The sequence below is a fragment of the Drosophila biarmipes genome, chromosome 3R (genome assembly GCF_025231255.1).
Source record: "Drosophila biarmipes strain raj3 chromosome 3R, RU_DBia_V1.1, whole genome shotgun sequence".
Classification (NCBI taxonomy): Eukaryota; Metazoa; Arthropoda; class Insecta; order Diptera; family Drosophilidae; genus Drosophila; species Drosophila biarmipes.
Window position 1 is genome coordinate 7,189,369 of NC_066616.1, and position 12,324 is coordinate 7,201,692.

Sequence of the window (12,324 nt, forward strand, 5' to 3'; positions counted from 1 at the left end):
TCAGGAAATATCACAGTGTTTGTGTAAAAAAGATATACAGTCTTTACAACCCTTTTTATTCCTCTTTAAAAAAAGTAAGGCCAAAAAGTATGGTCGATAAAAGTGTAAAATTTACATTTTTAATTATTCTTCCAAATCAATTTTATCCCCTTCAAAGTAATCAAACATGCCAAATAGTCCTTTTCCGGTAAAGCCATTTTCCTTTTTCATTTCAGAACTCACTTGTAACCTTAATATGAGAGTTTTTTGCAAATGAACCACGATGAAATCAGAATTCATCTGAAAAAGTTTTAAAAACATGTTAAAAGATTTGTTGGCCATTAAGTAAACCACTATTCCGATTCTCCCGCGAATGGTACAGTAACCGACACAGAGTGGAATTAAAGACATGAATTAAAAATAACATTTCTCTCAGTGCAGCATCTCGTGAATCTTGAGGTCGAGATTCCCTGGAGTGGCTTTCCGTTCCTTACCCTTCACCTCTCATATTTCGATGCATCGATCTGCGAGCGACTTTGTTTTGTGCTTTTGTTATGATTATTGTTATGGCGCCGTTTCTTAAAAGCTTTTTGCTTAAAATGCATTTTAAATGTTAATTAAAATGTGTTTATTTCTTCAAGCAAACCGTTAACAAGTTTCTGGCCGAGGTGTTTAATATTTAATTTGGGAACTCAGGCCCAGTATTTAGTCGCCTGGAACGGCGCTGAGAAATGAGGCAATGTGAAATTATAAATGAGCTTACAACTGGCACAGGAACGAAAATCAAAAACCATTTTTCAAGTGGCCATGCAAGTTAGCGTTTTCCATTCCTTTTTTTCCAAATTCCTGCTATTCCTTTCCCCTTCCGGGTGTAACAAATGAAAAATTTCATCTTTGCTGGCCGTCTGTTCCCAAAACAATTAAAAATGGCAAAAAGTATGCCGGGGTAGCCGGGATTCTGCTCGTTCATCATGTGAAAATGCACTTCGGTGGAAATAGAAAAGCTCCGCCGGAAGCGGAGATGTCTGGGGAGAAAGCGGTGGGCGGAGAGAGGCCGTGAATCACAGTTCATTAATTTCAAATGGCCTCATGCCGGTGTCAGCCGGGGAGCCTCCAGGTTTCCAGGTGTCCAGGGGCTGGGAATTGCATTTAGCAGTCTGGAGACGGGCAGCAGCCAGAAAGCGCCTCGGCCCACTGACAAATGAAACTTGTTTGCTCCTCCGTCGAGTCCCCGAGCTCTGCCAGGTGGGAGTTACACGGACTGCAGTCTGCAGCTAATGGTGATAGAACCACCTCCGAGTTGTACCAGCCTCTTGAACATTTCAAAATGGCCGCCCTGTCATTAGCGGAAGAATGATGAACATCGAACCGGAGAGTTCTCTGGGAATAGGTCGCCCAACGGAACTCCATTATATGAAAATTAAACATATTTTAGGCCAATATAATGTTATCATATTACTTTCGTATTTATGGGCACTGTATATTATTTTATGAGTATTCTTTAGTCGCTATTAATGGACTTTTTGTATTTTAAATTTCAAATCGGAGTTAACTCATTGCTTTATATAAAATTCTGTATCTGTATAATATAATCTTAAGAACTATAAAACGTAATAATTATAATCGAATCATAATATACTATAAATACATTCTAAAATAAGTTTAAAATAGTTTTTGAATTGTTTTTATGAAAATTATATATATATATATATAAATATAAAATTATATACTTTCCTTGCACAAGATATTTAAAACAATTTTCTCAAATTTAAATCAAACAAAATTTTGAAATTCTAAATTTTTCTTAAGAGACTGTGATTTTTACTGCATTTCTATAGCTTAGAACTATAAGGCAATTACAAGATTTCAAATATTTCACAAATTTGCTAGCTGGCATGGACAGCCATTAGTTCCAATATCAATGGACACCATCATCGGCCGAGTGACAAAGCTTGATGTATGTCTGTGCAGGCGCCCCTGCCACCAGAAGAGTCTCTTTCGGCCACCCCACTCGGCACTTCCCGTCGCCAAGACACTCCGATTGGCCGCTTCCATTACACCCACGCCGCGTCCAAGTCCGTTGTCACCGTCCTCCAATTGCCCACTTAATGGATCGCAAGCGCAGTTAATAACTCTCGCAGAGAAGGCAATAAAACTGTGCCAAGTTGGTAACTCCAAATCGGATTCTCGAGCCGAACACGGGGGCAATTAAAGACTCAACCGCAAAACCGTTGTTAATGACAGCCGGCGGATGGGGGCAGATCCTGTCCGCTCCAAGAGCTGACCACGTGTGACAAATTGACGCTTTTTAATTTCGCCTGCACCCACACCACTCGCAACGAAAAGTGCCACACGGATCCCAGCTCCGAGCTCCGAGCCCCGGAGTCCCAAGTTTGGCTGATTGATGACATCGTTGTTGCGCTGTTCTTGTTGCCGATGCCTTTAAAAAGGTGTTTTCATTTTGCATGCGAAAACATCGACCTGATTAATTGCCTCGCACAGTCGCGAGGGGTAAGAGGCTTCAACCTGGACGGTGACTCTGCACTGGCAAAATCGGATTTGAAGTATGTACCGATGATTAAGAGTACATTTTTAAAGTTGTTGATTGAATATAAATACTAAATGAAATTTAATTCTTACTTGACGGACTGTCATTAACTTACTACACCAATATTCCCAATTTCTGAGGTACTCTAAATAAAAGTTTTATAAATATTAATTTACATCAATTATTTATTAGTATATATTAATTATATATTTAATTTATTTTTGACCGGCAAAAGTATTTTAAAGTCGGAAGGGCAGTTTTAAATAAATCAGCAAAAGTTTTGTGCTGTGAAATAAATATTAAATCAAATTAAGTAATTATTTGGCTCTTTGTCACTTGCTTTGAATAACGTACTAAAAATATTCCCTAAGTTTTTTATGTTCTTCTAAAATTGTTTATAAACTTTAATGTACTGATTTTGACACAGCAATTTTATGGTGACTAAAAACATTCATTAAAATTACAATATAATATTTTTAAGCTTCGTTGTGTGGCTTTCAAACAAAGCTAAATAAATGAAGCTTATGATTTTTCGCTGTGTGGATTTTATTTAACAAATGATGTGCATGTCTGGTGTGCAGATAAGTAGCCCGCGAAATGCAGTCGGAGCTCATAATAGAGTTGAAGTGGCGCTGGGACTGCGAGGCAACCAAATCAAAATGTTAATGACACTCTCAATACAGTTATCACGGCCGGGCTCCAGCTGGAGGAGGAGGATCAGGAGGAGCAGGAGAAGATGGAGACCTGGCCACTTGACCGAGCCTTTTAACATTTTTGCCATACCCATCCGCGTCGTCGCTGTTAAGTTGTCATTTCCATTATGACCATGTCGCTTTAGCATTTAACAAATAGTTGAGACATTTACAAGCGGCGATAAGCGCTTTCTTGAGGGGATCGGGATTGGGAATGGGTGGGGGACGGGCATGGGCACTCCAAATGCTCGGCGATTTGTGTTAATGTATTTATGCCCGAGAGCTAATTGATGTCGCCTTTATATGGCGGGGCAGCGCAGTTTGGTATTCGTTTGGCCAGCGTCTCCACACGCCTGTCGTGCATTAATCAAAGACGGCGGCCATAGAGCCTCATAAGTATATGCCTCGGCCCGTTCCCGTGTGGCCCACACAATGTCCAGTCCATAATTGCCTGGCGCTTTTGACAAGAGAACACGATAATATGACAAGAGCAGTCAACGGCGCATCAGAAAAGCCATCAGGTTCCGACGAAGGCACAAAGAACTGCGGACCGGATGCGGATGATGCGCTTGGTCGGCTATTTCCACGATTATTACGGAGCCCGTGTGTTGACAAGTTCCAAGCTTGGTGAATGAAAGCCAAGAAAAATTGTAAAACGATAAGCCAGGCAACACACGGTCGTGAGTCAAAAAGAAACCTATCGAGAACATAAATATGCATATCGAAAATGGCTTGGACAATATCAATTTGTCAGGAGATATGATGGAGGCCGGGGAGGCCAAAACGACCTCGTTGGTGGGCGTTTCCATTGTGTTACCAAATGGCCAGCCGAGCGATTTGAAATCGATTTGTCATTGAGAAGGAACCAAGTCAACCTTATGGCGTACACAGAAAAAAACGTTCTCTTAACGGCATTGCAGTTTAACAAAAAAATGAACGGATAAGAAAAGTATCTTCAGCGCATCTTCGAAGAGAGAACAAAAGTGCTTGAAAATATCATAAACACGGCAATTTATAAGCGAATAAGGCTTTTAATCTCGGAAATAGCCGATTGCTGCATGCATCACTCCATCTCCCTCGCACTCCCTTCAGGTTTGTAGGTTGACTCTATCTTTTGATATTACCAAGAAAGATATGCGTACTTTTTCGCAGTGATCTTCATTCGTCTGCTCTTCATTATAAATCATTTGCAGTGATCATTTCCGTGAACCGACTCGGACCTTTTGAGGCAATGCCAATGCCAATCAGCGAAAACACTTCCGATGAGATCGACTGCGATTGCCGACCATTTACTGCAGTTCTTCAGAGAGTCTCCGGTCCGACAGACAGCACGTCCGGCGTACACCTTTGCGTAATTCCCTCAAAACGTTTTGTTTGAAATTGAAATTGGCTCTGTTTCGCAAGACAATTTAACCGCAAGTCGAGTAAAGCGATAGCCAGCCCCTTTGGGCCGACCGTTTATGCGGGCCAGGCCCAAAGTGAAACTCTGAGAACGGATTTGAGCGCGATTTAGCATACCCTACAAAAAGAACGAGCTGCCAAATTGGACACGGCGCATCAGGCAGGCACGTTTCGTATTAAGAAAATCGCCGGGGCCGTAAAGACTCGGGGGATTGAAGTTGGGATTGGGATCGGGCTCGGGCTCGGGCTCGGGATCGGGTTATATCCAGGTTGAACCTGCAATTGGCCTGCACTCGACTATGAAATGGCCGAGACTTGGACTTGCCATCGCATTCGCAGCGAATCAATTTCAAATAGCCATCCATCGCTTCGATCATCAACAAGTCGACGTCATCATCGTCGGCCGGGAATTGTTGATTGCCGCAAAATCATTTTTGCATTTCGACCGGCAAGCAAACCTCTTTGAGCTGATGTTGATGAAAACGATTTTAAATTATTTTATTGCAATTGCAAAATGGTACTGCCCGAGTGGTTCGCTTTCAGCTCTGCTGTGCTCCACGGCAGACTGAGTTTTGACTTACAGCTCTCGGCTTTCGGCCATGCCGCATTGCTATATCAATTTTTTGCGCTTTTTCTGTTTTATTGCTACTCCATTAAAATTGAATTGACTTTTCGTTGGCCATTGCTGCGGAGCCTGGTGTTGCTGGAAACATAATAATGGTTATTACGCTGAAACGATTGTGCGATTGTTGTTAAATTAAAAATTATTGATTATGCCGCATACAGCTACGGAAAAAGGTTGGTTTGAATATGTTTTGATGGTGCTTGTTTTTTGGAATGCATCTGTGAAGCAGGGCTGCCTCTCAGGAAACTTGTGTAGAACTTGCCAAACTAAACATACTAAGGATAACAATAAATTTCTTTAAGCGCGAATATTAAGAGTTAATCTTGTTCATAATCGGTGCTTTGTATACACGCTGCTCATAGAGGAAATCATAGAGTAAAACCGCTTGAAGGTGTTTCCGACCCTCGTATGTATTGTTGATCAGGATAATTTGTCGAATCAAACTAGTTTTTAGTTAATTAATTTTATAATTTTCAGGATACAAAACACATTTGCAAAAGTTGATTGTACTATGAATACGGCTGAGTGTGCAGATTAATTGTCTAAAAATATCATAATTTAGATTTGTTTTCTCTTTCGATCCAAAATTTTTGTTAGACGGCTGCAGTTAACATTAAACTTCCAATTTGTATCATATATATAAATATTAATTAACTTTTATATTTTTAAGAAATGGTTTGTTTTTTCGTGGGAAGAGTTCGCTGAATACGCAGTGCTCTTCTCTATTCAGCTCACTCTACCGTTTTTTACTGTATATATAATACAATTTGGCTGTAATCAAATAAAATAATTTCATTTTCTATTCCCCAATCGTTAGGTATTTTTCCGAGATTAGGGTAAGTGAAATATTGCAATTTACAATCCGCTCTGCAAAGGTGTTAATGAAGTGACGAAACGCACTATAGCAATTGGCGACGGCGACTAGTACCGGTTTTTTCACCACAGATGGCGCTTTAAAGTGTATGTTTTTACACGTGTAGACCAACTGACTGCTGCAGAATATATGAAAATGTAGATAGAGTTAAGCCCTCTAGCGGGCTGGTGCTACCAGGTTTGATTCAAAAATGTTGGATGACTCAGAGAAATAAATCTTCTTTAATTAGTCATGTGTTTACTTCTGGGATATTCTTCCTTTTTTAATCACATATAGGCATATTTACAAACTCAAATTACATTTAAATCAAACATTATAAAATCGGGCAAAGGTAACAAATCACAAGATGTGGAAAACAATGGCACTGTTATGTGGTCCTCACCTCACCCGAGGAAAACCACATCATCTTCATCACTCGAAGTGCTCATGGGTTGCAGTCGTCGTCGTTTACTGGCAGGTTCCGGTGGCAATTTACCTAGTCGCCGCTGCTTTCGGCGCTCTTTTAAAATGCGTTCGGCTTTCTCAAGAGGACATTCGGAAACATCATGCCCCCTTTCGATGGTTAAACTATCGTCGTCCACAACGAAGGAACATTGAAGGTACTGCGAGGATTCGTCCTGCACTGTTTGTGAGAATATGTGGGATTCGTCGCGATACACTCGTGGAGCAGGCATCTTGAAGGCACCTGGCCTATGAATGGGGCTCCTAAAAACAGATGTCAGATACTTTGGGAAGCAAATACAAATCAACTACTACACACTTCATTGCACGGAGGTAAATGGCGTGTGCGTTGGTGTCGTTATGGTCCTCGTCGTCGCTTGAAACTATCACAGAGTCTTTTAGATATGTGCCAATCGTGGTCTCAGCTTCCTCCTCATGGTCTGATCCGCTCTTATCAGCCTCATCCAGAATGAAGGAATTGAATTTGCAGCGTTTATGACGCGGTTTTGGAGGGGGCGTGGGAGTTTCGGGCTGAAAATATAATTAACATTGAGCTATTAAATAAAAGTCTCAATTAAGGTAAATACCATTTGCGTGTCTGCAATTTGCTCATAGTCATCCGACTCGTAGTCCGCTTGGGTTTCCGCAACCTGTGGCTTCTGTTCTTCGTCGTCATCGGAGCTTATGACAATCTTGCGCTTTGAGGGACGACGTGCTATGGGGGAATCCTCTTCGTCCTTAGCCAAGGAGATGGAATTATTGGTTGAAGTCATTCGGTGCAGGGTTTCGGCAGCCTTGGCCAGACGACCACGGCCTCGCATACGGTTTAAATACAGATCAAAGATGCTCGGGGATTTTTCCTGTACCAGAGGATTCGTGCGCTTGCGGTTTTCTGGCGAATTAAGGCTTACTGAACTTTTTGGGGGAGTGCGAGCCAAAGCCTTTGGGGCTGTCTTTGCTGCCAACTTGGCGGCCAGACTTTTGCCTTGTGGCTTCCAAGGTGACAAGGAGTCCGAGTTAAAGATATCTGGCGAAACAGTACGTGAACAGCTCTTAGTTGGGATTGCCAAAAGTGTTTTCTTTTCCGTTTCTATTTTGGGGGACATCATTTCCTTCCTCTGCATGCTCATTAGTTCCAACTCCTCTGCCATTGGCTCAAGAAAATCCTTGAAGTCATCCTGCTTTAGCTGAGTAACTAACGCCACTTCCTCTTCCATCGGCTCCAGGAAATCTTTGAAATCTTCGGACAGTAGTTCCAGTTCATCTTTGCACGAATTTTCTTTCTCCGGGGTATTTATGTGCACTTGGCTTTTATTGATTTTGTTTTCCGTTTTTTGAGCGATCAATTCCACTTCTTCGTCCATGGGCTCCAGGAAATCATTTAAGTCGATATCTAAATCATCTATCGTGGATTCTGCTTCCGCTTTCAGACCTGCAGTGGGCTCAAACGCTACCTTTGTCTCGTCCAAACTCATTGGATATATCTCACTTTCTTCTGCAGCAGGAATGTGATTACCTTCCGTTATGGATTCTACAATAGGAAGTGGAGGTGACACTTCAGACGATTCAATCTTAAAAATCGATTCACTATTGTTCATCAATGAGTTTAGGAGATCCAAGTTGTCACCCAAATTGCTGGCCTCCACCTGGGACTTGCAATCCTCTTCATCGTCCTCCTGCAGAGGTTGGAATTTCAATCTGCTTTCGGGAATTACTCTCAGAGGTGTTGAGCTATGGGGGACTGCATCGGCGGCTGAAAAGTTCAACTGCTGGCTTAGGTACATTGACTCACACTTAATCTCATCCTCCTGTTCCTCCTCCTCCGACCAGGATGTTTCAATGCCACCCAGTTGCTCATTTACTGTGGCCTCCAGATTTCGCAACTCTAGCTTCTCCAGAAGATCCTGCTTCAGTTCGAAGTTGTCAGAGTTTAGGCCTTGTTCCTCTAGTCCGTCGAAAATCTTATCACATATGTCTACAAACTCTCTCTCCCTCTGCTCATCAATGGGATTCTTTAGATCCCTGAATGTGATCTCCGCCGCACCACTCTCCCCTTGAAGAAGCTCCTCCAACTTGTCAGCTCCATCGCAAACGTCCAGGAGTAGTTGATAGTTATTCCTGGTACGCTGCTGTCGGCTATTTAAGCGATTATCAGGAATATTTAACTGGTTCTGGACCTGCATCTTCGAATGGGTTTCCCTCACGAAGTTAGGATTGCTTTGCAGCAAATAAAGCTTCAGCGCCCTGGGCAATTGCTCATCCTGCATATGACTTTTAAGATCCTGGGAGTCCGTTATCAGTGGCTTGTTAGACTGCAGAAGGCGAGTGAGTTTTCGCAGGCGTTGCACATCTTCCTGGCTGCTAGTTAACACTGAGCTGCCCTGTGTTTCTACCAAAAAATTCTTTAAATTTCCGCTCCGACGGATGACTTCCTTCTTGACCATTTGCTGGGATGCCTCACTCATTTGGTAGGCAGGTATTCCCTGGAAGATGCCCTGCTGACTTTCTGAGGGAGCATTTTCCTTGAAATACTCCTTAAGGCTGCCAGACTTAACAACTGGTTGCTTCCGTTTCTTCACTTCTTTGGTCTTTGGCTTGGGTTTCTCTTCAATATTCTGCTCCATGTGCTTCTCCTCGCACTTGGGTTGAAATTGTGCTGGCACCATTCGAGGATTTTGATCGTAAAGCGACAATTTAACGACCGTTGAGTTTAGTAGCTTTCTGTTGATCTGATCCTTGTTGGCCAGAACCTCCTTAAGCACCTGCTGCTCTCGACCCTCAGTCACCAGCATAACCACCTCTCCATTCTTCTTCCTACCAGTGCGTCCAATCCTCTGAACAAATCTTGTAGGATTGGAGCTGCACATGTCGAAGCACACAATCATCTCCACTTCTCCCACGTCCAAGCCCTCCTCTCCGATTGACGTGGCCACCAGCACGTTGCTCGTGCCGGATCGAAAATCGGCCATGATCTGCAGCTGTTGTTTCTGGGTGAGGGCATAGCTGGCTCCCACCGTGCTGCCCTGGCCAACAAAGCAGCGCGGACGCAGCACCGGCCTGTGCTGGAGGAGTAGCCGATGGATCAGCATCACTGACTCACGGTACTCGCAAAACACTATGGCGCGGGAATCGGTGTTCGTCTGTTAGACATGAAACTATTATTTAAAAGTTGTTTTTTTTTTTCAATTATAGGAATCGCGGATATAAAACCGTACCTCAAAGTGCTGGACCAATACCTGTCGCAGCTTCTCGTACTTGGCATGACCAAAGTCCAGATCCGCGGGCATCGGTGGCACTTCTCCGTTTGTCATGGCATGCGTGGTGTAGTCCAGGGGATTGGCGCCCAGTTCCTGTCGCACTTGCTCCACCAAATCGCGCAGATCGCGATCTCTTGACAGCACAAACTTCTCGCGCCCGTCCTCGTCGGCATCGAAACTGTTCACAAACACCCGAAGACCATGGCGTTCCATCAACTCCAACGAGTGGTACATGCTGATGCACATGGCGAAGTTTCCCATTATAATGTTGTGATCCGGATGTCGCTGGCCCTGCGCCGAGCGTTCGATGAAGGTTTTCTGCTCAAAGAGCAAACTGCTTTTGCTCACGTTTCCCTTGCTGCCTCTGAAGATTTCAGCCTCAGTGAGCTGGCGGAGGTATGGCTCGATGATCTGCAGCAGTCGCTCCCTTGGCTCCTTGATCCTCTCCTTCAAGGAGACCACTATAGTTCGAATGGTCCGCCTGTGTATGTAGGGCTGCACATCGATAGAGGTGTCCCAGCGCACCTGCAGACTTGAAATATACAGATTTTGGCACACTGCTGCCACATCTTCCATCGTTCTGCCAGGCGTGGCCGATAAGGCGAGCATCCGAAAGTTGCGGTTCCGCGCCATCAGACAGTCGGCCACTTGGGTGTAGGCATAGCGGCCTTTGGCCCGGTGCGCCTCATCCACTACAATCAGCTTGATGGCCCCAAAGGGAAAGCTGGATCCGCCATCCGCCTCCAGCATGTCGGCGTGCACCACCTGGGGCGTGGCAAAAAAGACCCGCTTGGTAGCCCACAGCTCGGCTCTTTTCGGCCGCGGAAGCTGACCTGAATAGCGAGAAGATAAGTTGTACTGATTGGTGACTACAACGCCAATCGAACTCACCTGTAAGTTGAACCGTATCGGCAGAGGCGAAGGGCATTATCTTCTGGGAGGCCTGAATCTGCTGGGACACCAGGGGTCGTGTGGGGGCCATGAAGACGATCTTCCCCCGGGGATACCACCTGTAGAAGTTGTACATCACCACCGCCGCAATAAAGGTCTTTCCCAATCCCGTGGGAAGCACCACCAGGGTGTTTTTGAAGAGCGCCGACTGAACGATGCTTTGTTGGTAGGACCGCAGGGGAAGATTGGTCGGGTAGATCCAGTTGTGCCCGGCGGCCGTGTCGAATCCCTCGCAGGCTTCGGATCCATCTTGGCCCTGTGGTCCGGAAGAGCAGGGTTGTGAGGGGCTCCTGGCCGACAGAATAATCAGGTAAATACCTCGGCTTCGTGCTGTTCATGGGACGCCAAGGCCGCCGCCAGTTCTTCGTCGTCGTCGATCCAGTCTACATCCATGATAACGCTAATCTTATTATCGCAAATGGGCGATTAGACTAGCATACTGATTTTGCAGCGTGGACATAACACGGGATTGATTAAGACGCCATGACCAAACCAATGTTTGTTTTTTATTGAATTTATTTGTGTTGTATTTACTTTTAGCCAGTGATGTGAGTATCAAAATATTAGTATATCGATGTTCTTATCGTGATCGGCGTGACCGCAGCGATAACGATTAAATCCGGTCTTGTCCAAAAATACCTTTTCACTAAAAAAAAATACCATTCAAACATATGGTTGTGGAATTTGAATTCTTTGCGCACTGGGTGAAATTCATCAGCTCCTCTATAGCCATCACCACCGCCTGGGCCCTTACCACCATGACCATCAGAGAGGTGGAGCAGCAAGGACGTCCACGTCCAGCACTGGGTCGAGCCAATAGACCACACAGACGATGCTGGGAAAGCAGAGACGATGGGCCGCTACCAGAGTTGGATGCGCTGGACCTAGTGAATTGGTTTCTCTAAGTCCAGGATGCACAACCGGCCAAGTGCCGCAAGTACGCCATCATAAGCCCTAGCGGACATCCTAAAAAGACATTGGAGTGAGATGAACGATGGTGGCGGAGATGCACTCCTGGTGAAAGCAACTCAGCCAAGAGATCCCTAATTTGTAAGTAAAATTCCATTAAAACGCAAACATTTTTAAAAATTCAGTTCCCCCCTTCTTTCCGGTTGGCTATGACCAGGGTGTGATTCGTTTAGATTAATGCAAGAATTGTACTCAAGAAATAACAACCTTTAGAAATATTTAATTTAAAGTCTCTTTCAATAAAGAGTTTATAAATGAAAATAAGGACCCCAAACCATTAACGCAAATATTATTTGTCTCTCTCCCCAAACTACCAGTTTTACCTTCTGTAGTTCAGTTTCTTGCATCGGATCATCAGGATTCTCATCCAGATAGTCAGCTTTATAAAACCTTTTTTGGGTTCTTTTGTGGGAGCAGATGGCCTGCTGAAACGCAAGCAAATTCAACCTTTATGAACTATTAAAACTAAAAAAACATTTCTCCTTTAAATGTATAACTTTTGTAAACGCTTTTGTTTTAACCCTTATTTATATACATTTACAATTTTTTGTATATACAAATTTTATTTATTTTTCTGCCAATTTTGT

General features: G+C 43.9%; 1 protein-coding gene across 1 annotated transcript; it reads right to left on the reverse strand.

The window, feature by feature from the left end:
• Positions 1-6,348: 6,348 nt before the first annotated feature.
• Positions 6,349-11,313, reverse strand: LOC108027358 (uncharacterized). The gene is made up of 6 exons (XM_017098780.2): positions 11,087-11,313; positions 10,709-11,024; positions 9,776-10,650; positions 7,148-9,700; positions 6,880-7,091; positions 6,349-6,824 (listed from the first exon to the last, which is right to left on the reverse strand). The coding sequence occupies exons 1-6, from the start codon at positions 11,159-11,161 to the stop codon at positions 6,503-6,505; spliced, it is 4,353 nt and encodes a 1,450-aa protein (XP_016954269.1). The 5' UTR covers positions 11,162-11,313; the 3' UTR covers positions 6,349-6,502.
• Between the last annotated feature and the right edge of the window lie 1,011 nt (positions 11,314-12,324).

Coding starts and splice junctions, on each gene's coding strand:
- LOC108027358 (XM_017098780.2), bottom strand. CDS start 11,161: ATGGATGTAGACTGGATCGACGACGACGAAGAACTGGCGGCGGCCTTG. Junction 11,025..11,086: donor ATGAACAGCACGAAGCCGAG/GTATTTACCTGA, acceptor TCCGGACCACAG/GGCCAAGATGGATCCGAAGC. Junction 9,701..9,775: donor TATTGGTCCAGCACTTTGAG/GTACGGTTTTAT, acceptor CATGTCTAACAG/ACGAACACCGATTCCCGCGC.